Source organism: Aphelocoma coerulescens, chromosome 11 (assembly GCF_041296385.1).
Source record: "Aphelocoma coerulescens isolate FSJ_1873_10779 chromosome 11, UR_Acoe_1.0, whole genome shotgun sequence".
Classification (NCBI taxonomy): Eukaryota; Metazoa; Chordata; class Aves; order Passeriformes; family Corvidae; genus Aphelocoma; species Aphelocoma coerulescens.
The window spans coordinates 10,978,202-11,006,181 of NC_091025.1; the positions used below are offsets into that span (position 1 = coordinate 10,978,202).

The 27,980-nt window shown below is 36.3% G+C and overlaps 1 protein-coding gene across 9 annotated transcripts in view; it reads right to left on the reverse strand.

The window, feature by feature from the left end:
- FTO (FTO alpha-ketoglutarate dependent dioxygenase) overlaps window positions 1-27,980 on the reverse strand; it is a 330,070-nt gene that overhangs the window by 179,543 nt on the left and 122,547 nt on the right. Inside the window, exon 9 of one of the 9 annotated variants that reach the window (XM_069027334.1) lies at window positions 13-88. The exons of 7 other annotated variants lie outside the window; for them this stretch is intronic. In XM_069027334.1, the coding sequence (XP_068883435.1) occupies window positions 52-88 (37 nt within the window). In that variant the 3' untranslated portion in view covers window positions 13-51. Of the gene's footprint in view, window positions 1-12; window positions 89-27,430; window positions 27,811-27,980 lie in introns of those variants that run through there. One more of the 9 variants, XM_069027337.1, reaches the window with a different exon arrangement.

A 27,980-nucleotide genomic window follows, 5' to 3' on the forward strand; every position in this document is an offset into this window, starting at 1 on the left:
ATTGAAACTTGCCTTTATACTTACGAAGAACAACACAGACCTTTACTTCTCTTAATAATTTTTTTTCCTAATACCTTTGCAACAAGACCTGCAGAGGACAAACAAAAAAAAATGCCTTCTTGTAGCTTTCTGAGCCAGTCCTGCTCAGCCCTTTTAGCAGGTAGCTCTCACAGTAAATTTTACAATTGAGGTGAAGAAGTCTCCTTAACTTCAAAATTTAGATCACATGCAAATTTCATTTCTTCAAAGCATCTGCAGTAATAATACAAACACGAGCCCAAGCAGATCAACAAAATGCTCTTTCCTCAAAGGCACGTAGATGCAGCACGGAAATTCGTGTCCACAGCATAGGAAACCCATATGCAGCTACTTAGTCCTCCAGTAAGACAACTTTGTTCATGGTAATGAGTGTTAGCAGTTTAAAAATCTTGATGATAAAAAGCAGATGCCCAGAGAAAGCTTAATTTGATTTACAAGAGAGATGTACCTCTAATAGATGACCTAACACAGGGACTGGGTCTGTTTTAACATGAGCTGCCAAAGACTGACTTGCAGACAGCATTCTGTGGTAGCAAAGTGGGAGGACCTCGCAATTTAGAGAACGTCCCCTGCGGTCCAGCTGTTTACACAAGACTTCAGCTGGTAATAGCTGAGTGATAAAGTTTGCACATAATCAGTAGGACTTACTCATCTTTCAGCCCTTGTTTATTCTGATAGAAAATCAAACTACTAAAAGTTCACAAGCAAGGATAAGCAGTGTTCCCAAGAACTCCATTTTACCAACATTACTGCATTCTTAGTACCCTTTTCATCTGACTCAAAGCAACTATATTCTCAAAAACACAGCTTTCAGAGCCAGTGTAGGCAGTGTCCAACAAAACACAAAGATTAAATTGACCCTCGAGCAGGAAACCTCTCAGTGTGCCACTCCAGTAATATACTCTGAAATATACAGAGCTGATTATTTTTACAAAAAAGAACATAAGCTTTTCTATTTATCACATAATTGAAATGCTCCTTTATCCCCTCTTCTGTGTACCTTTTTTCTTATACTCTATAGACAATACACAAAATGATTTTCCAGACTTTCAAAGAAATTTTGCAAAGGAAATAGGAGGATTCAGGTAAGCAGAGTTGATACTCTTGAAACGTTTTCATTCAATATGGAATTTATGGGAATAACAGCATTGAAATACTGTCACAACACTGAAATACTGTCACAACATTATCTGCCCTAGCAAAAAAAAAAAAAAAATATCTAGCATTACTGAAAGATGATCTGACATTTGGCCTTAAATGAAGGAACACAAACAAGTTTGCTATCTCCTGCTGAAAGAACGCTCATACTCGAGTATCTTAACCCATCCTCAATACACTAACACATCTCACTAAAAATCCTTTGATTATTGGTGGTGTTTCCAGCATCCATTAAACATAATATGTTAGTGTAGTGCAAACATGCCATTTAGCTTGTGAGTAAATGTGATTTTAAATATACCTTATGCATGGAGGCTGGAGACATCCACTCTCCTGTCTGTACAAGCTGCTCTGCACAGTTAGCTAACTAGTGCTTTCTCACATTTCATGAAGAGACTCCTCCAAACTCTCTGAGGGAATTCCTGAAAGGACTATGAAATTTCAGCCAGAGCCCCCAAACCAGAGCACGAACCACAGAAAGACTCAGCCCTTTTCAAGACATCAAACAGTTTCTAGTCTATAATTTAAAAAGCAATTAAAAATTACAGAAAGCACAGTGTCTGTGTATGCGATCTCAGCAACTGCTCTGTGGGTTGTTTCGTCCCAAACCTGTGTAAACTAAATTTTAAGGAAGTATTTATCTCTCTATGGAAGTCCTTAGTGCATATTTCATATCACTTATGGTATTTAAGAGGACAACATAAACAACATTAGGTGTCTCAGTACAAGCAGCACAGAACTGAGTGTCACACACACTGGCCATAAAAGCACAAAGTAACTTCTGTGAATTATGAAAAAGCAAAATGATTTCCTAGCAGAGAACACAAAGACTTGAAAGAAATTGATTAAGAAGTATTTTTGTGCTTCTTCTATTCAACAACTAAGTGGATAAGAAAATGCATATTTTCAGTTTTCTATATAAAAGTATAGGTCTTTTATGAACCATTATCTTAACAATTAAACTTTACCCCAAGTACTCTATACTTGCAAATATTGAAAATAGCACCCCACCACGATCAACAGTTGTAGGTAGAGACTTGAGTTGAAACACAGTAGGCTGAAAATAAAGCTGTTGCACATGTGCAAATTAGCACAAAGTTAATTGGAGATCTGTTGTACATAGAAGGAGCTGAAGGCACTGTGCATTGATGAATATCAATGATCAGACCCATAAATCAAAATCAAACTAAGCTTTACTTACCTATTATCTGTCCATAAGGAGTAAAAAACCTTTTTTTAGTACAGAATGTCTTACAGCAACAGAATTTAAAATATAACTGAACTCAATGAACATACAAATATATTTACTGATTCTACATAGTGATATCATTTCTGCCAATGCTCCTCTATTTTCTTTTTTTATCTTGAAAAAATAATTCTGGGATACTACAATAAGTACTTATATATCAGAATATATAAAAGAATTTAAATGCCAAAGGAAAATGCCAAGAATGCAAAGTAGTGATGACAATTTTTGTTGACCAGTTTGTAAACAGCCACCACATGAATTGTGCTGTAACACAATAATCAGCTGGTGTTAGCTAGGTATGTGCATGAAGGGAAAACAATGAAACCAAGTATCTAGAATCTGAATTCTAAACCTGAACAGTCCCAACACCCATTTCTACATAATTGATCTCTAGCATGCATCTCATTTTCCAAAAGATTATTAGTCACTTGCTCTGAGATGTGATACACATGCCCTCTATGATTCTGGACAGCATTTGAAGCTCTGCACCTGCTACAAGCAAAATCTCTATAAAATTCCTGAATGAAATCCCAGCCCCTGGGATTGTTAATAGCAATGTTCTCACAGACATCCAAATAGCCTTGAACTTCTTCAAGTTAGGAAACTCAAATGATGCAAAATATTAATAAAAAATGTCAAGTTCCATTGAAAACTAAAAAAAAAAGGCTGCTGCCTGAATCATACTGCCTGTTTCAAAGGTAAAAGGCTGAGCAGCAGATAGGGTGAGTGAAAGAACATGGGAACTGCATCAAGACAAATTCTCAAGCAAAGGCCCTGAATGGATTTATACATCTTAAATCTCATTATTATTCACTCTCAAGTCAATACTACTACTAAAACACCAAAGCACCCATTTTGTTTAATACAATCCATGGTAATTCCACTGTACATTGTCCTTCAAAAACATCTGAAGTGTTTTAAAATACTAAATGTTAAAAAAGACTAATTGCATTTATAGAAACTATTTAATAATCATCTTAGCAAAGAGGAAAACACAGAAAAAGAAAAAAGTGGTCCTCTGTGATGAGCAGTAATCCTACAGTAATCACACACACTCTTCAGGCACAGCCACTTCTGTCTCCAAATATGAATTATTTGCCTTCAAGAATTCTTTTTAGACTGTATGAACATATTTAACTGTTTGACTTGCTCTGCAAGTTGTTTTTAATTGCTTTAATGTGAAAAAAAACCCAGTGATAATTTAATTATCCTGCAGACCTCCCAACTGTATTGACAGTTGCAATAAGAGAAAGATCACATTAAAGTACATTTTCACAAACCATACACAAACCCTTGGAAATTGGCCATGTTGACACTAGAAGTGAAAGCTGACAAGAAGTATTACATTAATGTTTATAAAGTGCTATAGCAAAATCACAATTATCATTCATTTCAATTATTATTTTCAGAGCCATGCAGAGAAAAGAAAAATATCTAGCATATAACCTTTGTAAACCAGTAACATACTACATTCATGCTCCTGTGGTATGATGCCAAGGTAAATATTTTTCCTCAAATTTTACATCCCTATGTGAATTTGATGGGGATCACTCTATCATCTACATTAAAGCCATTATATTCAGATTTGCTAGAGACAGAACTGAGTTCTTCATTACCAAATTATCTCAGATGATGCAGCACAATGTAACAACCCCAGTGTTCCCACAGAACCCTGTGTTCCCTTGCTGCTTCTGGAGGTGGATTTGGGGCAAATGGATTTGCACAGGTGGATTGCTGAGTCTCAATACAGTCTTTTTTCCTAGTCTACTTTACCCTTTAGCTCCATTTGATTTCCTGTGGCAATTTCAGAGCTGTGCTAGGTGAGTTCAGAGCACAATCCTATCACTTTTAAAGAGCATACACACCAGATTCTTTGAATCTTCTTGATTTAACCTAACATTTCTTAGCTAGCTCTCTGAAGTAGGCAAAGCTAAGGAAATGCACGTCCTCCTCATTCTCTAGACTCTGAATCTTTGGATAACCCCATGTAACATTTTCTAAAAGACACAGACAGTGACTCTGATGTGCTGCTGATTTTAAATGAAGGCTTCATTCCTATGGCTATGGCAACCATGTAAGTTTTCAAAAGGCACATTTATTTCAGATCTTATCTTGAAGAATGAACAGAATTTTGACTGACTTAAGGCCTGTGCCAACAGCAGCTAGCACTGAGCACGGAGCCGAGACCCTGGGGAGTGAAAGTCAAGCGGGTGGAACTCAAGGTGACTAACTGCCCACTTTGTACTGCCAGCCAGCACATTCCAAAAATAGGGCACTGCACTGGCTGGGGAAGGATCTTGTTACAGCAGACAGAGGATATTACTAGCACAGTGTATGTCAGCTACTATTTGTCCCTACCAAATAATACTTTGGGCCAAGCATTCAAAGACAGTTAAGGCCACCCTTGGTTTTGGGCCAGGAGGTTTAACTCCAGAAGTCACTGCTACCACACAATTTGTGGTGTAAACTAGAAGGTTGTCAAAACATTTGTGAATGTGCTTACAAATCAAATGAATTGCTTCATTTGCAACTACACTTTACTGTAAGTGCAAAGCGTAAGGCTACTGATTTTTATCATGTATTGCCACAGTTGTGGAAGCAGAATTTCCTGTAGAAGAAACTTCATTTAAAACTTGCTCTTTCTTAAGGCAGGTGAAACAAAGAACACAATTAAGGCCAGTGATCACATCCCTACTACCCTTCAGAAGCATAAAGAGCCTCTTGTACACTAAAATACCCACCCCCCTCAAATATATATGCATAAATTACATATACATATGCACACACACATATATGTACATAAACACTGCATATATTTAATTGAAGACATGTTTAGCTAATGTGATTTTGATTGTTTTTCCAAATGTTGATATCAGACATGAAATTTAGTTTGGGTTCATCAGTTAAAATTTAGACTTACCTAGCCTAGAGGAGTGTATACTCCATTCTTTACAAGGCGCACTCTATTTTGATACTGCATGTGGTAAATGCCAGCAGTCACCTTGTGAGGAATATTGCTGTGGCCCTTCTCTTTCTACACTGATAGTTTTTAAAGCTACACTCAGCTCTGCTGTGGAAAAAGAGGTTTCATAGACAAAATGAGCTGCCTTTATTCAAACACTTAATATCACATAATAATCAATTTCTTATTTGAGATATCAATACACTAGTACAAAGTCTAGAAAACATGCTCCAAATTCTGTGTAACCAAGATTCTGTGCCTCAAGATTTTGCAAGTCCCCACAGATGTAGACTGAGATGTAAAGGACAATGTGTGACACCCCCCCAGCTACCTGGTTTGTCAGAAGGAACCCAGGAGGAGCTTTCAGGGCTTTGCGAAACCTCCTAAGGAGCACACAGCCCACAGAACACTGGAGGCATTTATGGTCCCAAGGAGATAAGAAAAGACACTGTTCATTTTAGATCTTCCTTCTTTTCTCTGTCCTTCTTCCCCCATTCATAATGATGGCAAATTTACACTTTTTGCTTGTTGCAAGTAGCATCTTTAGTATGATGTAAATCCAAACAGAAGTTTTCTAAGTGTGCCAAACATAAGAACAACATCTCCAAGTTTAACAGTGCTGATTCTATTTCCAGCCATATTAAACTCTGATCTTGAAGACTTCAAGTTATTATCAAGTTAATGTAATAATCACAAAGAAACAATTATTATACAATTAGAGAGACATGCGCCAACTGTGTTTATACTTTTTATGAAACTGTATGAATTAAATGCTATGCTTTATGTTCAGACAATGCCCAATAGATTATGTCTGTGTCCTTCAAATCCTGCCTTTATAAAGTACAATGCACAGCTTTTACATTTTATCACTCTTATAAAACATTCAACAAGATTTTCTTTCTAAAACAACACTTTTTGGAATGGAGTAACAGCAAAAAAGGACACGTTCTCAGCTGACATCATAGCACTACCTAAATAAAATGGATACCAAGGTTCACATTAACATGATAAACATTTGAAATACAGATTTTGATTATTTCAGGGGTCTTAAAAGGTTTTCTGAAGAGTGAGACATAAAATAAAAGAAATAAAAATGTAAAATAATCCTTTTCTCTGCTATAAATCATTGAGCTGCTTTTCCCAAATCCATTAATAAAAACAGTGATTGTATTTCATGTTACAGTTATCTACAAAAGACCATTCTTAATTGCTCTTAAGGCATCATGTTTTATTTTAGCCAGGTTCACATTTTATTATAGAAGACTAATGGGGCATAGACTCCTAGCAGAACTTATTTGGACCAGTCAACTATAAAGAGGGTATGAAAATAGTTATGGAGGCAAAATAAAAATTCAAAACTACAGCTAAGCTTTCAGATTTACAGGTCTAATAAAATGTGTCATAAACTTTTGCTTTCATTCCGAAGCCTTGTCGTAAGAACATGCAGAATCTTTCCCCATTTCAAAAATGTATGTTCAAAAGTTAAATCTTTCTATTTCCATTTTTAGTTTATAGTCTTGCTTGGGTACATGTAATTTCTAAAAATTTATTGCTATTTCATTAAATATCCCTGCTGATCAGAATGCAAGAGTGATAAGAAGGAGAACCATTACAGGATAATAATAATAACTTAATGGCATTTCTTGTTAATGAGGTAATAACAAGAGGCCTTCAGGCTTTCTGCTTCAAAGTTTATTTAACCAAACTACTTTATCTTATTAACCAGAACCCTCAAGTTGTCATTGCCCTAATAACAATTTGAATACCTACTGGATTAATTTATTAAATTAGTTAAGGAATGAAATAACAAGCTAGACCTAAGAACTTAAAAAACGTCATTAGACAGAAATGAACTTGTCTGGATGTAACACTGAGTTTGTACTCATTTGAGACCATAGGTGTTGCTCTGCTGTTTGCAGCAAGGTCTCCTAGAAAAGACTGAAATCCTAATCCTCTACCCTATGTAATTATTTTCTAGATCGAAAAAATTAGCACCTGTGTCCTTAAAAATTCTAGCTCATTTATGTCATCCTGCCTACTCCATTTTGCTTACTAGTTGCAGCTGGATACCATTCCATTCTTTTTCCAAACTTAATCATATTGATGTATCTGAACTGCAACTCAATTATAGATCTCATGATATTGGGAATATGATCTGAAAAAAAACTAGTCTTCTTAAAAGAAAAAGACCAAGTTGAACTTTACTGTCACACTGGAAAGCAATCTGAACAGTCAGATCTACCCCAGACTTGTAGGGTTTGCTTTCTTTACATATTTCCTAATTTTTCATCTAATCTTGTAATTTTTAAGGTTTTTACTTAATTCCAGTGGTGTTTTGTTTTCATTGTAAAGCCACATCTTCAAATGGCTCACGTCTTACCTGCCAAAGAGCTGCAGAAATGACACCACTGCCTGCCATGGCAACAACAAACAAGGAAGACAGTGTAAGAATTTATCTTTTATTACCTACAAGAGTAAATGACTGCATGTGAATATTTTGGAACAATCTGGTAGCAAAGAGGCAAAAGGATCTGACTGAAAGTCTAATGCTGGCAAGGTGCACAGTCACCTTGTTGAAGTTTAACTAGAAAGTGGTTATAGCCATGGAAGCCCCATCTCTTGTTCACAGAATGGACAGTTCTTTAGTACAGTGCCACAATACTCAGTTTCATATACTATTTTAGCAGGTTGCATTCTGCTTAATATAACAAATTTTCAGGCTGAAGGAGCTATGAAAATCTGTATCACATGAACTGAGTGTAGTTTCTCTAATTGTTCTGCTCCATTTCTGGCTGTACTAGAATTAACCAAGGCAAATTATTCATGTGGAAATATTCTAATTTCCTAGGTGAACAGCAAGTCCTCCACAGAGAAAACTGCTTTATTATGCACATAGGCAAACTGACGTGTGCAAAATTGTATGTGCAATAGATAGCTCCATTTCCCCCAGATATCAGCAGCTAACAGGTTTAGCTGTAATTCCCCGTCATACTCGTCTGCCACAAACACTTTTAAATAGAAGAATCTTGAACTGGCTCAGGTTTCTTCCCAGCAGGCATACTTGTAAAGATAAAAAGACTAGAGTTTTTTTTCCCCTGCTTACTCCCTATTTTGGTAGTTCCTAACAAGAAGGGCCAAGGAAGGAATGGAATGTTTAGCCCAGCACCACAGTCCGATCTTGCAGGAAAAAACCCACAAGAGCAGTCAAGCAAAGTAACTCTGTTCCTATTTCTGGGTTTAAATTTCCATGCCAGGTTGTCTTTAATGTCTGGTGCTCAAAGTTTGCTTACTCTTAATCCTTCTTGCTAAAAAATTTGTTTTGTTTCTTTTTCATCCTACAGCTTCTGGCAGCAAGAGGTATGTAAATGTTCAGTAGCCCATCTGAACCCTGTTTCAGAACAAAACAATTTCAGTTTCTAAGTGTCTGAATTACTTTAACTAAATCTGAGGATTTACCTATTGAAGCTTGAGCAGCTCCCTTTCAACTCTGAATGAAGGAAGAATTATGAGACTGGAGTTATTCAATGAGAGCTATCTGTCCTGGCACTTAATCAAAGGGATTAGGATTTGGAAAGAAAAGCCTACAGGTGATCCTCCAGGAAGCATACCAAGCAGTTATCAAAAACATACAAGTTCAAAGCAGCTCAATTTTCATATGTTAAAAGTATTTGGATGAAGCCTCAGGCTTGTTTCTAGGTAAAGAATTGTGTTAAAGCTGTTTGTACTTGCATACTTAGTAGACAAGGGAATGAAATAGCATGTGGTGAAGCAGTACTAGGTCCATCTAACCCTGATGTAACACAATAAATCAATCTTGTTCTGTTAGTGAAACATGATCTGATACTGAGTCCAAGTTCCAGTGCTCTTTTCCCACTCTGGCAGTTTTAACAGACACTCATTTACCTCTTCAGCAAAGGAAACTGTCATAGCATAAAGGGAAAGATGTTACATGCCACATCAAGTGCTTTAGTAATTGTTATTAATCATGTAACTGTGTTCTCCCCCTGCACTCAATAGATTGAATTTAAAATATATTCAGTATCTTTGTAAGACTATTTTGAAAATTCTAATAAGCAGAGATCTGTCTTAGTCAACTAGAGGTGTCAATAACCAAAGTTAACATTAACTCACAACTACAGTGATTTTTATTTACCACAAGCATTACATCACACTGGCATAAAAGGCCAGGTTAGGGACATGTTCTGTCTCATTGCCAAAAGAAGGAACACTTGAGTAGCATGGCTGGACCAGCTGTGGATCCAGGACAAAGTACTTAGAAGTTCTAAGCCTCCCCACCACATCTCTGAGATGGCTTTCCTTGCCAAGCAGTTACTTTTTACATGGAATAAATGGAGTTACGGCTGTCCAGAAGGAGACAGAAATAGAAAGAATCCACTATACATACTAAGTTCCTACTGAAAGTCTCCATAAATCACACAGGCAGTCACCGTGTGAGTTAACACTGGATCATTCTCTGCAGAGTTTACCCAGTCTGCAAATACTGTGAGAGGTGCAGAGAGCAGAGTTATCCACAGCAGCAGCAGCTGAGGGTCCTTGGCACCAGCGGTCTGGAAACCGAGACAGTTCCTACAGTACCGAGAGCATGGCTTTGGGCCACTAAAAATTCTTAAAACTCAAGAGGTTTTAAAAATGTATATATATATATCTCCCTAGATAGATATTTATACATCTGTATATATACATATCTCTATGTATATTTATACAATACATATATATATATATTTTTTTTTTCTATAAATCATTATCTCAACTTGAGGGCAAAGTGCTTCAGAGCCCAGTCCACAGGGAAGGAGAATGGCACTAAAAGGGAAAAAATATTTCTATGCAGAAAGGGGAAAAGAGGAAGGGGAAATATGTGGAGCATCCCAGCTTTCAGTCTTTACCTGACAATACTTAAAAAACCTCTTTGTTTTTCTTTTCTTCATGCTGTTATTATTACCATGCTATGTACATACAGTAGGTATAACCACAGAATATTCTGAGTTGGAAGGGACCCACAAGGATCATTGAGTCCAACTTTTAACTCCATAACAGACAACCAGTTAACTGAAGTCCATGTGTATGAAGTAAAGATTTCTACATCCATCAATTTCTCTGGCAAACTCATGAAGAAAATTTGGAGTATCTTATACAGCAAAGTTAACTGGGCCAGCTCAGTTAACACAAAAGCAAAAGATAAATTCCATGAAATGACAAAACTTAGGAGTTACATAGCGTATGGGGAAAAAGTATTTTAAAAGTAGATTTTTACTCTATATTCTCACAAAAATCTGATTTGTCAATATTTACGAAACTACTTTCTAATAATTTTTAGCCACGGATTGTGGACTTCTCATGAAGTCTTCTTCTCAGAAGCCTTCTCAGGCTTAGTTAATCTAAACAAATAAGGGAAAACAAAGTGTTTGGAGAAAATTATTTTGAGTGGATCATTACAGATTGTTCAGAATAAATACATTACTCGCTCCTGAAATACAAACCTTGTAGCAAACAGGAACTGTAGCTGAGCTACTGGCCACAACTGAGAAACACTACCTTACTACTGACTCTGTGTGGCTTCCTATCATCTTTTCATTGGTTATCTGCAGAATACCTGCTTAAATTCTCTTCAGAGACAATCCTGAAGTCCTTATTTGGGCCAAATTCACACTCTAGAGCAACAAGATTTAGTCTAAAAGCACCTAATAATGAGAAACTAGAATAAATTTAAATTTATATATCCTGACTCTGTCTCATATGTTTATGTTCATGGCTGTAGAATTAGAGCCTTATATGCCCATAGGTAAAAAGTAAGAAGAAAAACATGCAACAGTTTTCTTATGTGTCCTTCACAATTACTCTCTAAAAAGGCAGAGTTATTGAACAGGAATATATACTGAAACAAAAAAACTCTGCTACATATATCCTTGCTCCAAGTGAAATATACATGGTATATTTTGAACTTATGCTTATATAAGTGAGACAAAGGGAGTGAGAAGTCTTCCCTTACTAACACAGGCTTCAAGGCATTGCATTATGAAAAAGCTGTGTGCTAGACTACAGAACAAACATAATACTTAATATTTTTAGCCTAATGATGACAAAACAGCTATTCTAAATAAATTCCAGAGCCTTAAAAGAGCCCAGTAATTTTAGGGAATTGCCAAGTACTCTAATTCATTCCTTTATTTCACTTGGGACATGAATCTGTACCAATGGACACTACTCACAATCCTGAAATTGTGCTAGACACCACATAAACAAAGAATAGTAATCAGCTATGAAGAGCCTAGAGTCAAAAAAAAAAAAAAAAAAAAGACAGGACAAATAGGGCAGGAGGAATTCTGTGTTGTGATTACAGCAGTACAGAGACATTAAGTACCTTCCCTAAGTACCTATACAAAAGCAGAGAGAAAGCTGGAATTGAATCCATATCTCTTATCTCTCTTTCCAGATCATAGAAAACAACCCTATCAAAATCAACAATAGCTGAGGGCACTCAGCACTTTGTAAGATCAGCCAGCAAAAAGTTCATCTTTCTTTAAAATAAAGCTATTGGAAGCCAACTATCACTGTCATTCATAACTGTGTAGCCTCACAAAGATTCCTTATTTCAGTGGAGATCCTTGGAGTGAAATTTGGCTCTGGAAAGAGTCATTTTAACTAACTTCAATGGAGTTCCTTTGGATTTACACAAGCATAACTGTGTACTTATCCTTGTACAGCTATACCAGTTAGCTCCCATAAAAATAGAAAGGGCTGTTACCATCACAACATAAACACTGGAATACATTTTGTGTACACTACTTAAAAAAAAAAAAAAAAAAAAAAAGACGTATTGCATGATTGCTACAATTCTATTTTTATGTCTTTTTGCCAAAAAGAAAATATGGTTTTAATGTAAGTTTACATCTGCGTGGTATTACATGCATGTAAAACAGATGTAACCCAATTACATTTTCATTTAAATTGCTATATAGCTACTTAAGTAAAAAGCTAAAATAACATACAAACAACAGTTACTATAATAACAAGTGTTCTTAGAATTAAATGAAAGGGATCAAAGCTACAGCACACAAAATTTGAGCTGGTCTTTGAAAAAGATACAGTGACATAACAGCACTGTATTGATTTACTCCGTAATTTAATGTCTCTACAACTCAGCCAGAAGACACATCTCAGTTTAGCAGAGACACATGGAGGAAAATTCAGGGAGTTTATACAGAGACTCTGGGTCTCATAAAGATTAGACATACTCTACTAGAGTTTATGTGGCAAAATCCCAAATTGGAAATTAGAATACCAATGCAATACATTCAACTTGATTATAGTTTTAGTCAGACCTGTCTGGACTGGCTGGACTCAGAAACCACATCCCAACATTCAACCTGAGTGTGCTTTTTTATTTTTAGCAGAGACTTGCAGTTTTCAGGATAGACACCATATTTACTTCTATTTCTCTCTGCACAAACATAAATTCAGTAGAGATAAGTCTGGGTGACTAATAATCATGATATAGTGAGTACAGTGAAAAGACTAGAATCAACTCTCCTTGATTATTTAACGAAGGGAAAATAAATCTAATTTTCATTCAAAAGTATTTACTGGAAAGGGCTAAAATTTCAAAGCCTGGACCCAAAAGGGTGACTTGTATTGGTAAGGCACATCTAAGCATATGAGAGATGGTCTGGAAAAGGAAATACAAATGCGGGATTCTGTATTGCTATTGTCACTCTCAGGAACTTAAGATAGTGGTAATATTTTGTATTAAAATATTTGCATTGCATGCAAATAGCTGGGACTTCTATTGGAGTAGCACTTGAGAGGGAAAACAATCATACATTTTTATCTGCAATAAAACCTATCTTTTAATTACCTTATTTGTTCATGCTTTTATAGAGTTTGCCATCTGCATGCTTTTCCATCCAAGGCACTTGTACAGACTTGTGTAGGTGGATAATAAGATTATGAAATTTGTATCTACTGCCATAAAACAGCTCTTACGTAGGTTTTGTGTGCACATCTACACTTTGCTGGAGTTTTTTCTTTGTATCATATTACACTTCTATGTACTTGTTAGGCTGCATATGACCAAAGCAGATTCAACAAGCTGATAAGCAGAGCTTTGTAGGAACATGCAAAAGCATGTCTTTTTTTTCCCTAACAAATTATTTTTATATTAAATAAACAGTTAACAATAGTCATAAAATCATAAAATCATAGAATGCTTTGGGTTGGAAGCGACCTTAAAGATCATCTCCTTCCAACCCCCTGCACTGGGCTGGGGCACCTTCCATTAGACCAGGTTGCCTCAAGTCCCATCCAACCTGGCCTTGAACACCTCTACAGATGGGGTATCCACAGCTTGTCTGGAAATCTGTTCCAGTGGCTTATCCCCCTCACAGGGAAGAATCTGTTCCTAACATCTCATGTAAACACCCAAATGTCACCTAGGAATTGCTTTTGTCTATGAACTTGCGTTGCTGCCACTGCAAGCACCAGCGATCAAACCAGACTGACTTGAGGTGGCCACTCCCTGCTAAACCACCCAGTTGTCCTCTGTTATTTCAGTCTTGGACTATAGCAAACTCTAAGGAGTAACACAACTGAACACGTGTTTTATCTGCCAGCAGTTTGAGTGCAAGACAAGGTAAGTAAAAGCACAAGCTATTCAACCTTCCCACTTAGCCACAACCATATGCAATTTGCAAGAGAAACTCGGGGGTTGTTAAAATGATAAGAGACACATTTGGAACAACTTCAGTTCCCAGGTCAACAGAAGTTCAGACTGCTCAACACTTAATTGCAGGTACTCAGTACATGTCAAGCTCAGGACCCAAGTGAAATTCCAATTAGGGTCCTCAAAATCTGTATTCTTTCATTCTATTTCATTAATAGTCTACTAGAAGTTTCATATTTACAGACAATTACTTAATGAGTAATAAACACTTTGAGTCTGTACAAAAATGTGACCCTGAAACCAAAAGTTGAAACCAAAACATGTGCTCTAAGGCACAAACCAATTTTGGGGGAATATGCAAAGCCAGGAAGATCTGAGTACTCCCTGTTGTTGTTGCACATCAGAAGGAAACAGGACTACTGGAAAGTCCTATTATTGATTATCAGTCTGTCTTAAAAAGATAGATGAAATAACATCACCAATATTAGGTGCAAGGAGCTTTTTGAAGCAAAGATTTGGTCTCCTCCAGCATCCTTTATGCTACCTAGAACAAAGAGGAGTCAGAGCTGATGACAGCAGGCTGCAGAAATTCCTGGCTTCCAAATACCTAATGCTGAACACCTCTCCTTTTGTGCACTGAGGCTGAGTACATATAGGCTGAAGTACATTTTTACATGTTTCAGTATTAGATCTAGATCAACTGGAAAAAGACACATTCATCTCGCAAAAGTTCAGCTTATTCTTTGCTCATTTTAAAGACGTTATCTTCATTAAAAGAAACATGAATTACCTTGCCAGGCAGATATTATTCTGGTGTTCTCTTCTGTGCAGTCTGGATAGAATAAATCAGCTTTATAAAAACTTCCATTTTCACATAATATTAGGCCTTGTATTACTATTTATAGAAAACTTGTGATCTGAATGAAAAAGAACTGTATGTTTTTTTCCATTGGAAAAAAATCAGCAGTAGTTACTTTATCATGAAAGGTTCAGTGTATGCAGTCACACGCATTAGAACACTGACACTTCTAAAGGAGGAATCAGCCTCTGACCCTATTTTGAAGTGCCAATGCCACTTTAGTGCTTGCATTTTAAAATATTTATTTCCTTCATAGATATTTTATGTGGAGATCTCAGTCCCTCAGCAGCAAACATTTTTATTTTCACATTAGCAGAAGCCCAAGACTAACATGATGCTTTAATATAAAAGACTTTCTTGGAAATCAGATTGCCTTCTCCTGTCTTAAATGCATAAAATCACATCTGCATTTGGTAATGGACAGATGTAAAATCATAAATATGAAAAAGCAAATCCTTCACCAAAAAGGTGAAGAAAAACATTTCTATATTCTTGTCTCTGGGAGGGAAATATTCGTTGTTTTGAATTGTATTTATGCTCTGAGATAATTTACATCACTTTCCAACTGAGCTCTATTTCCCAGATGAATATACAGTTCTGTAACTTCTTTTTTGAATGGGGCCATGTAGAACACTGATTATCATAAAGTCAAGAAACTGACCCAGTCAAGAAATAATTTAAATTCTTTTCCAGTTTCCAAGTGAGTTTCACACTTTCAAGTGAGTTTCTGCCCCTTACAAACAATAATTACATTTATGAATGCTGCCAGAACAGCAGCCAACAGTTCCTTCATAGAAATCTGGTAACCTTGAACCAGTAAGTGCCAGCATGGTGGAGCTGCTGTGTTTTTTCTCTAGTACTTCCTACACAATTAAAATCAATATTGTCTGACAGGATAAATAACAACCAGGAAGAACACTCCACCCCCTGACATAAGCTGCCTTTCATAACACAAGACAAAGTACCCTCAAGATATGTGTATGTTTTTGTTCATTAATGGTCAGTATACCCCAGTAGTGTGTCCTTTTGATCATATTTTATGTCAACTAACAATCATAAACTTTCCCATCATGTTCAAGTCCTTTCTTTCTTCCATCTCAGTTTTTTTTCTTTCACTCATCTTTTCACTCCTTATCAGCAAAATCCTCCCAAAATATCTTTTATTAGCATGAGAAAAAAAATGGCATTTTAGGTCTGAATTTTCTTTTCAATGTTTACTTCCCTTTTTATTCCTCTTATATGCATTGAGTATCAGTTCACTACCTTTGTGTCAAGTTGCTATCAACTTCCTTTCTGATCACCTCATTCTGGACCACCTTTTGTCCACAGAAATCACTTCCACCAAATGGTGTAATCATTGCCTTGAAAATTTTTAGAGCCTTTACTATTTCCACGCACCTTTATTGCCCTTAATCTTGCTGGGCCCGCAGTACTTAAAATCTGCTTCTGTCTGAGCATTTAAGATTAATTTGATATTCATTTGATATTCTCTTCCCCAGTTTGATATTGTCTTCTAGCAGGTCCTTGTCCTCCCCCGTCCCATTCTTGGTCCACTCATCTCTTCAAGTGACTAGTTCCTTCACGTGGAATGCATTAAACTTTTGCTTTCCACCATAATGAACACTTTGCTGTCTAGTGATTTGACTCCACTGACAAACTCACATCACGCCCTCGACAACTCTTGGCAAATTTATCAACTTAAAAACTTCAAATGACTGATCCACCTTCTACAATCCCTTGAGTCCCTGTTTTTCCAGGCTGGGTTAGGTAATTCAGACAATTATTTCAAGACACACAATAACTTTTAGAAATATAAAATGTGTTACATGTAATCTTTACTAGTAATTCATTTAGGAGCATACTTTCCCAAGTATGAGCTGATCTGGCTATTTCTAAGAAAATGAAGAAATTTGTCTCCCTTTTCGGTGAAATTTAATATTGCAAGAGATATTTGTACTCTTGTTCATAAGACAGAAGGTGTTCACCATCTCTGTCTTTCCTGTCCTTGCTCTATACTGAGTTTTATTTTGATATCATGCAAGTCAATTAGTTCGATAAAGTAAAGCAGGTAGCTTCTTACCAAACTGATAGAAACTTACCCTATATACTTATATCCCGTGTAGAACGTGGCTATACCCAAGATATTTTGCTTCCAGAGAAATGCCAGACCCAGGTCAAGGGATGCATAATACTATCTTTCTGAATTTTCCTCTATTGTATGAGATAAAGTATCGAACTAACTTTACCTATTTTCATTTGGACTTCAGAAAGCTTTGGGCATGAAAAAGTACTCCCTGGAATTTTTTCTTTGACTGATGTGCACGTTACATCAAACAAGCAGGTACTTATTTTTCCCCATGTACATCATAATGGAGAAGAATGATCAAGTCTGAAACTTGTAAAATTTAGAATTCACTCATATACATAAATTTCACTTGATTCTTTATATATAAATCTGTTGAAACAAGCCACCACGTAAAAGGCTAAAGAAATGTTATTTTATTAAGTAGCACATGGAAATAAGCCTTGCAATTTCAAAGACATAATATGGAAAGGGTAGCAGGGATAAAATTAAAAGAATATAAGTACAGAGAGATCCTTCTGGGACCCTTAAAGTTTTATGAGAATAGCCCTAGCAAAAGATCTCTGAACGTGTAAATGTAAATTAACTGAAGAAATTGAATCTTTACCTGCATAAATTTGTTAAATGTAACAATTAAAAACTATTTAAATGTTAATGATGTAAAATTTAAAATGTGCCCCCTATTAACAGCAATAAAACCCTTTACAGTTTAATCAATATTAATGAAAGAAAAATGTTAAGGTAACAAAACCTGGTGCATTAGAAGCTGTTGGGGAACAGGATTTTTTTTTTAATTAAGTTTTCAATAATCATACAGATTACAGCATCAGATAGATGCATACTGCATAAAAGAAAATCTGCAAGGGATGAATTTAAGAAGAGACTAAAAATCCTGTATATGCTCTGGAAGGTCATTCATCAGTTAGGCCCTGCCACCTCACATACACTAAACCAAAACTTAGTATCAGAAATTGAACAAGTAACTCTTAGGGAGCTGAAGAACAAAGATTGAAATAAGCCACTTATCACTACCTAAAATACATGTCTCCTGTATGCATATCATCAGTAGGAAACTCACTGCATCCAAAATTGCTAAGCTGGAATCCTCTATGGGAACAAAACGATTAAAAGGTGGAATAGCTGGATCTGTATACAGCATACATTTGCCTAACTTTATGCCACTAAAGACCATGCAAAATATTTAATCTTCATATAAAACAAGGTTTTTTCTTCATATAAATACCCAAAAATTTAGTAACTAACTACATATGGCAATCAGAGCAAATAAGAAAGCAACAATAAATGTTAATACACTTCCATGCCTTACAAAGGACTAACATTTAAAATACGCAATTTTTTTAAAATTACCGAAAAAAATCCATAGTAACTAAAACTTAACAAGAGTTGCTATCTTAAATAAAGACAGATTTGTGACAGAAATATACAGAACTGCTGCACAGAAGTTCTTGGGAGTCATTATAAAAATTCTGATTGCTGATCATCTGGCAGTAAAATGGAAAGACAGGCACTGTATGCAAACAAGCCTTCTGAACTAAATATTAATATAAAGTTCTATATAATTCTTCAGTGGCCTGTTTATAAGGAGGAGTTTTGCTAGCACAACTCCTGGATTTAACTTCTGCATTATTTCTATATATAAGGCATGCCATACAGAATATAAGCTCAGTTTAGAACAAATATTTGTGAAGTTCCTTTACATGCACACTGATATATCAACAGCAGTATTCTGCCTAGCAAGGAGATCATAAATGTCTTCATTCTTTTACCTAAGGTAGGTAAATAAACTCTGATCTGACTTCAGTTCTACCTTGTATGCTTAATGACACAATTTTAGATCTGAATAGTAGATACTAGATATGTACTGTATTGTGAAAACAGCAATTATTAATCCTGTGTCTGACATTTCACTTCACAAAAAATACACAGTCTCTTTTGGACAAATTAGAACTAGGAAGAAAAATGAACTAATTTAGATTAATATAGTACGGTTTGGATATGATTAGGTGGCAAAGCATGAAGAACTAAATAGTTTTGGTCCCCATCTCAAAGCAAATACAAGGCAATTAAGAAAGACAAAAAAGACTGATGCGTAGAGGACTCTTTATGAAAAATTATTTAATTTCATGAATGAACAAAAAACCACAATCCAACCCAACCACCAAACTTTACCTATGGAATTAAGTTTCTACTCTTTTCTAATAAAAACAACAAGCTAGCAAAAAGAGATAGAACTTTTGGGTTGGTGGGATTTTTGGTTTTGTGGAACTTTTGGGTTTGGGGGTTTGTGTTGTGGAATATTTTGGGGGAAGGAGTGGGGTGGGCTGTAGTCATAATCTTTAGTATGTAGTGCCCCAGCTCAGAACAGAATAGCAAGGCTGTTAAAAGTCCACATAAATTAAAAGCTACTGCATAAATACACTGAGAAGATGTATCTGTGCAGGACCATTAAAAATACCACCTTTGCATCAGAAATTCTGTTAGCCACAAATTCTCAGGGCTAGATCAATATCCAGAGAGAAAATCACTTATTCTCTTTTTTTTTTGTTTCATTTTTTTGTTTGTTTGTTTTGTTGTTGTTGTTGTTTTTGTTTTGCTGGGTGCTATTGTCCCTCACTGTGTGGCACTGGGCTAGAAAGGTTTTTGGTCTGAGCTGGCATGGTGTTGCTCATCATGGGGGAAAGAGAGCAGCACAACAGATTATTATAAAAACTTCACAGCATTCTTCTTCCCCCACTCTTCTTATTGATAGACATAATCTTCACATTATTGTCTTAAAGCCACAAATGGAGAGGATGCTAGAACAACAAACAAGGATGCTACTTAAAAATTATTAATCTTGACTTGCATAAGTGTGATACTCAGAGCAGAAGTACTTGGTATTCAGGCCATGCATGCACCACAATGCTCTGAAAGGAGGGACCACTGGGAGCAACTATGGACACTAATGAGCTACAGCTGAAGTGTAAAGATACAGAATTGTTCCTGGGCAAATGTGTGCTGGGGAAGGAAGTTCATACAATGAAGAAGGCTCCTTTCCTGAAGGGGGAGGTGGAGTCTGTAACTTGCAATTTTTATGGAGGAAACATTCCCAAAATAAGTGTCTGGATTGTTTAAGTCTCTCATTCTCGACGCCTTGCTTTCCCTCCTCTCTTCCACAAGACAGACTTATCTGTAACAATAATTTACCTACAACTCAACTGTATTCAGCATTGCTGAATACATGCACATGCTTAGATTAACAAACTGTTCTATTTACCTGCTAGTAATTATCAAAATTGTAATAAGAAAAAAGGACACAGACTAGAAAATAGGAGCTTAAAGAACCTAAAAATTGTTCATAAGTTTTGTAACTGTTTTTAAGAAAGAATTTTTAATTCAGAATAAACAACAAATGCTGTTCTTTTAATTATCAACATTTATCTCTGGGACAAGAACATCAGGTAAATAATATAGAAGATTCTTTTAATATAGAGGACAGATGGCAACTTCACTCCTGGGACTTCCTTAGACTGCCCCAGAAAAAAAAAACAACCAACAACCCAAAACAAAACCAACACCAAAACCCCATAATTTTAAAAGGCTTTGAGTAGTCCCAAAGGAATAACAGTCTGGCTACAGGAAAGCTGAAGTGTCGTGTTTGCGAAGGAAATGATAAAACATTTGAGGACTATACAGAAAGTCCTCAGGATGCCAATTTATAGAATTCACGTTAAATAATATTCACTTTAAATAATACTTCCTTGCCATCTAATAACAAAAATGTAGAATTCACACACTTTCAAATTTCACTTAGTTATTTATACATAAATATTTTGAAACAGACCTTTTGGGAAAGAGAATGACGGTAGCAGAATTTAAACATGTAAATGCAGCCTGGGAGGTAGGAATGCTTAGGAAAGGTGTTGCTTGTTTTGCAACATAAACTAACAAAACCAAAGCAGACTGCACAATCCTTCAAAAAAGCACTTCTGCTTGTCTGAAGTCATACATGCATCCATATATGCATGTGACATTTCATAGGCATGTTTCATACTTCACTTGCAGGGTGTTAATATCGTAAGCTGTGAATCCACATTTTCTCCTTGAGTGTTAATACTCTTTATGTCCTGCTGGGTAAACAGTCAGAACCAAACCGGTGTTCTGAACTGTCCTTGCCAATAGTTAGCCTTCCTACCCTTGGTTTTCAGCACAGTAAAACCATTTACTTCCGTAAATTTTAAATTTCTCATTAAAAAAAAAAAAAAAAAGAGTCTGAATAAAAAAAGAATTTCATATTAGCTTAAGGAAACTGGAGGCTGTCCTTCTCGCAACAACATTGATTGAATATCCTGCAATTGCAGTGTAATGTGATTATTACTGAGGATTTACACTTCCCTAAAAAAGATTGGAATCTACTTGACTAAATCAGGCTCATCTCCATTTCTGGTGCTTTGGGCCACAAATGATAATTTCTGCCTCTTGCGTTGTTCTTTACATTGGCTTAAAAACCACAAGGCAGTAAGTTTCAGGGTTTTTCTTCCTTAAGCTTTTACATGTAAAGAATGAAATAATGCAAATATTTTTCCTCCTTGATTTTAGACCAAAGTTTCAAAACAGCAGTATTTTATATTGCAAGATGTGTCCTTTAAATAATTAAACCATTCGGCTCCTTCCCTAAGTTGAAAAATATATAGAACAAGCACAGCTATCAATACAGGATTTGCCCCTCTCTGAATTAATCCAATTATTCAAATGTCAGTTATAACTGTCAGAGAGCAGTTCCTTGGGCTGGACCAAACTGTTAAAAATTAAAACTGTTTTACCTCGTTTAGTCTCTCTGCCTTTTTAATGTAAAATCCATGGTCTTGACAAAAAGTTGTGGGATTTGACACCCAATGCAACACAACCCTATTTCTGTCATACATGCATAATTCACTTTGGAAATTTGCACTTGCTTTAAAATATTACTAAAATATACATGTAACATATGCTAATTCAGCCGCACTGGCTTGCAAGCTCCAGCCACTAGGTTATATGTAAACTTTGCCAAGTGCATACACTGTACATAAAGGGATTATAAATGAAAGAAAAGATCACTGTCCCCAGCTCTCAGTTTCCAGCCTTGGCCAAACTGACAGCCCCAAATCCCAGCAACATCTAACATGCCCTTCCTGTGGAGAAGACAGCCTGTTCTCAGAGTCTTAATTACATCCCAGCTGACTGCCCAGCATTGCCAAAATCAGGCAACAAACGATGCACCTTCACTTGCAATATGGTCTGCTAAACAGACTCCCAGTCACACAGAAAGAAACTTTCACAACAAGGAGAAATAAAGGGACAAGTGAGAGAGTGAGGGAGAGGGCAAGCAGCAATCAAGACACAGCAAAAGCCTCCTCCCAGACTCCTGAGGGAGCGGCGAGCAGCAGCATGTAACAAACAAGGCTATCCCTCGCTCACAACAAACTCGCAGCCCAAGGTGCCTCATGCCAAGGACTGCTGTTCTCCAAGATGGGCCACTGTACCTAAGACTCGCTAGATTAATGATTGTTAAGGAAGGCTAACCAACCCCTCACTGCTCAGGCCATTATAATTACAGAAGAACAGCATGCCGCATTCTGCAATCGCAAATGGTATCATATGTTTTCCTGGCCGGCTTGCACGAGGAGCTTTATTTACACAGATGAAATGCGAGAGGACGCAGATTTAAAGCAGAAGAATTTTAAAATTAACAGAATTGTGTGCACTAGCGGATACCCACCAAACAAAGTTGCACCAAGATCTGGTTTAGCTTGCAGAGCTACAAAGATCAGTCTCTGTGAGGGAAAATGCTCACCCATCCTCCCTGAATCTCATGGTTATATAGAAAATACAGCATTGAAAAAGTGCTGCTCTCTTAATAAATACATTCGACCTTACAGAAGTCCTAATAAAGCAGTTTTACTAAGACCACATGACTGTTTTAGAATCTGTGAAAAGAAACTTCTTACTAAGTGTGGTAAGAAAATGTAGAGATTATTTCTTACTAATACAATGAATATTAATATCAAACTTATGTCAATTAGCTTGCAAAAGATGGACTTCATACTATTTTCACAAAATTTTATTATATGCAAATATATAATTACATTTTAGAAATACAATAGTTGCACTGTGATTTTAAATTAATATATAGCTTATAATAGTAAAAATTATATTTTGGGTTACTCCAAGTACCAAGGTATCTATTCCACTGATAAAGCTTGGTAGTTCTATCCAATATATACACTTAATTTTTAAATTTGTATCCTTCTCAAATACACATTTGATGAACCAGCATAATATGATATTTATATAAAAAGATATCTATTCCATCAGTTCAATATTTCTTCAATCTAATTCTCCATGTTTGAACTTGTACCTGATGGACCATCTTTTTTATATATTTTTGTGAATTGTCTTTTCAAACCTATGAACCTGATTGTGGCAGCCTTTCTAAAGGAAGATGGAGTAAAAGAAAACCAGGAGGTCATCTTACATTGAGGTAGATAACCACTTACAGGACTGCAAAAAAATTTGTTTTTTCAGTACAATAAATACCTACAAAAATTTTTCACTTGACAGTCCTACACAAACAAGGACAAGTATCCTTAGGCAGCCACACAAGGGACTATACCCTGTAGCCTTTACAGTAATGTAGGAAATCCATAGTGTTCCTGACACTTGCATTAAGCAGTGCTTTCTTTTACAGACCCTGTGACACAGAGTTTAGGAAATAACACAAGGTGAGGCTTTTTGCTTGCTTTACTTGGTCTGGTTTTAAATACAGGCCTCTAGAAACTGAGAGAAAAACCTGCTCTGTACATATTTTTATACTCATGAAATACATTCCAACTACCTCAAGAATATTAGTAATACAACAGACAAATATTAAAGTGAAGACCAACTGGTAAAAAAAAAAAAAAATCACTACCACCACCCCCCACCCCCCAAAATAGTGAATGAACCACTCCTGACCCACTACTCTTTACACGAGAGTAAAATAATTCAACACACACAAATCTTATTACATCTTCTAAATGCCAAAATACCAAGGGGTTTTTTTTCCACACTTCTCATGGCACAGAACATGAGCTGGTGAATGAGCCAGCCTCAGACTAAGGTGCTATGGAAGCTTGGAACTGAATATTATCCATCGATCAACAGCTCCCACTGTTCATTTTGGCCCGCCAGGCTCAGGGGGAGCAGCGCACAAACAGTGCTCCAAGTGGGATGCAATGGCTGGTTTCCTGCAAACTTCCATCCTGACAGCTGTGGAAGGCATTTTTATTGGATAGCTGCACTGGCAGGAACAGCATGGGACTGGAATCCACTATATATCGATATGGATTCCGTAAATATGTTGGATGCTGTGGAACGTGAGGGTCAAAAAGCACGTACATGAACCAAAGAACTAATTAGCAAAGAATTTATTCTTGTAGATTACAATGACGTATTATAATGATGTGAATAAAAGCTCAAAACAGGAAAGGGGAGGCAGGGGAAGGATGTCACAGAAACATTATAACAACATAATAAAATTAAGGAAATAAATGTAGATTTATAACTGGCTAGTAACTGTTTACACTATTCCATACTCCAATGCTAGTGAAATACTTCTTGTTTTCAGAGAAGATTGCTTACTATATAGGAGTTTGGATAGATACTATACAGAAGTTTGCAGATACATATTTTATTTAGATGTGTAAATAAAGATGCATGTATTTTAATCCATCTGTCTCTGGCTGTTGTCACTGATGTTCAGTAACTCGGTGCTGCAAAATCTGATTTGTTGAACATCCTATTTCTGTGAATAGCCCTAAAGGCCTGGCTACAATATCTGCTTAAACCAGAGTAAATTAGACTCAAAATACAATGGATTTTGCATCAACTAAAAAAACCCAAACCAATCATATATTTATTTGAAAAACAAACAGTACGATTTCCTGAAGACTCCACTAAACTTGCTGCACTGTCCTTTTGCAGCAACACATCTCTCACCTGAAAACCACTGTTCAGGTGGGCACAATGGGGACAAAGTTGCACTGGGGATGCAAATTCACAGGCATTAAAAGATGTGAGGAATTAAGGAATTACTATGGTAAGGAGAAAGGCTGAGGCTTTCCTGGAGATGCCTGTCTGTTCTGTAGCGTGTGTAGATACGTACACAGCTTTTTGCTGAGTCACTCTCAAGTTCAGTATTAGTCTCTACTGCAAAAATGTAACAGAGAAGATGAGCTGCATCCAAGCTTTTTCTGGCATGAACAGAATTGACATTGGTCATGACCCATCTATTTCAAGAAATCCACTCCTATATGACCAATTCCTATTTCAAAAAGAAAACAGACTGTATTTTTATTGGCTGCTGTTAGTTGTAAAGGACAGAGGACAGATAACACTTAGCAATCAGCAGAAGTTCTCTAGAACTCTGTTTATATGTGGTAGGAACAGCATTTGTGAATGGAAAAACAATGAACAATTTTTCAAAGCAAAATAAACTGCACCAGATACACTACCAGTCACACAAAAAAGATGTGAACAAGGTAGTTCATGGTTATCTACTAATTCCAGGACTAAAATAAATCACAACATTGTTTCAGCCAGCAAATGCAAGAAGCCATTAAAAGCAAGTTAAAAAATACTCTTTTATACAAGAAAGTTCACAGTAAATCTTTCAGGTATGACTTAAAAACAACAAAATAATACTTCTACTACTGATCTATCTGGAAGGGAACACAGTTTGAACTTTTCTTAAAGAAACCTTTTTTCCCACAGGAAATAAATGACATTTAACCACCTATGACTAACCATTTATATCATCACCCAAAGTCCTGAGCTCAGAAATCACATCCATTGGTTTAGATCAACAAATTGCAGTCTCAGCCTCTACTGGCATTATTATTTGCTCTTAGCAGAAAGAAGTTAACTAAAGTATCTCTGGGGTGGAAAGACAATGTTTAGGTACTTTAAAGAAATATCTCCCTTCCAACCCTGCAGGAATAAATATGCTGAAATATGAACAACCAAATCTCCTAGTATTTATACCTTTATTAGTACACTATGCAGAAAAGTCAGAAAGATTCAAAACATAACTCTCTGACCTGGAAACAAGGAGCAGAACCAAGTGATGAAGATGGTGATGAACTTGTAAAAGTTCACTAGGAATTAAAAGCACTGTAAATTATCACTGTTATCACAATGTAAAAGCTTTTAAAATGAACCACATAAATAGGTATATCTGGGAGTTCCTAAAGAGCAGGAAGAGAAAATTAGTAGTAGTAGTAGTATTTTGGCTTGCTGTTCACTTTTAGATGTTAAACACTAAAAATCCCATAGAAACTTCACAACACTGGAAACACAGTACTAAAAGTATGCAACAGAAAGTGGTGCAGAGCCTTTAGCTAACATGACATAACTTCTTGAACCCATGGCAGTAGCTCTGCCTGTAGCCTATATGAAGTATAAACCCTCCTAGATCTCAGTCTGCCCAGTTTGGGAATGAGAGAAGACTGAAATGACTGCAGCTTACACATACTTCTGCAGAAAAAACTGGACACTAATGTTGGGCTTTTTCCTTCCAGCAGAAGAAAATCATAGGAAGGAAGCAGTACAGAAATGTTGCTGAAGCAAAGCATTCCAGTAGGAAACAGAAAATAGAACTTTTAAGTTGTGAGGCTAATTAGCAATTGATTCCATTTCCAGAGAAATGGTAGTTTCCCATTTCCCACTATCCTCAAACCAATGGACATAATTCTGAAAAATGCATTTAAACCCAAAGACAAATCACTGGGCTCAATACAGACAGCCAAGTGAAATGTAACTTCTTACAATATACCAGAAGGTCAAACCAGATGGTCTAAATGTCCCTTCTGGATTTAAAATCTATGACAGAAAAAGAACACCAAACAAATAGAGGAGATGGAAAATAAACTACAAATCTTCCTTTAAAGAGTTTGTTCCTTCAAATAGAACTGAATTCTACCCTGTAATTTGAGCCCTTCTAAATCTACCAATGGCATGCAATTTTTTTTATGTGCTATTTGAAAATGTATTAAATTTTCAAAGTATTTGCTTAAATTAAGAGTAGATAAAATCACAAAGGCAAAATTTATCTTCATTACTAAAGAGCAGAGACTTTTAAATGACATTCCTTTCAAATGAAGGAAATACATCCTCTTACTACAGTTTTCTATTAGTGCAATCCTTGAATCCAGCTCTGAACATCCACTGAATTGTGCTTTTGAAGAATGCACAAGACGAATGTCATATTCACTCAGCATCCATAAATCAACTTGAATAATTTAATACCTGTTGAAATTTTCTTCCAATTTATTACATGAAATAATAACATGAGAAGTAATTACAATAAAGAAAAAGTTCAGGTGCAACAGCATTAGTTCAACATCTAGGATCAAGTGTCAGTGGAGATTAACAAATTTCATTCATTTTATCTCCAGCACTGGAGACACGCAGCTCCTAGCTTTAATATTCAGGAATGTCTGTTAGTTAAATGACTTTGTAAAGGCAGTCAAGTGAGGGCAGACAGCGACAGTTTAATTAGGGAGCTTGCTATAACTCTATCTGGGAGCTGTAGGCACTGGACTAGAACAAGTGTAAAATGGCACTCAATACTGACTAGCAACCCCTGCCCCCCCAGCCAACAAAAACCCTCCAATACAAAAAACCCCAAGAAGATACTTTTCATGGCAGGTTCTCTCATTTATTCTGGCGTCAGGTTGGCTACAGGTGAACAGGAGCAACGTAACCACTGCAGCAGAAGAAAGGTGAGGTTAAGAGAGCAATCATTTATCTTGTATTGATTTCTGGACACTATGTCCAAGATACATTCCAAGATAGAATGACAGCTTTCTGTTTTGTGTCGGTAAGAGAAGAAAATGACTAGCACCAGTACCCATTGTTTTCCTATCATATTTCCTT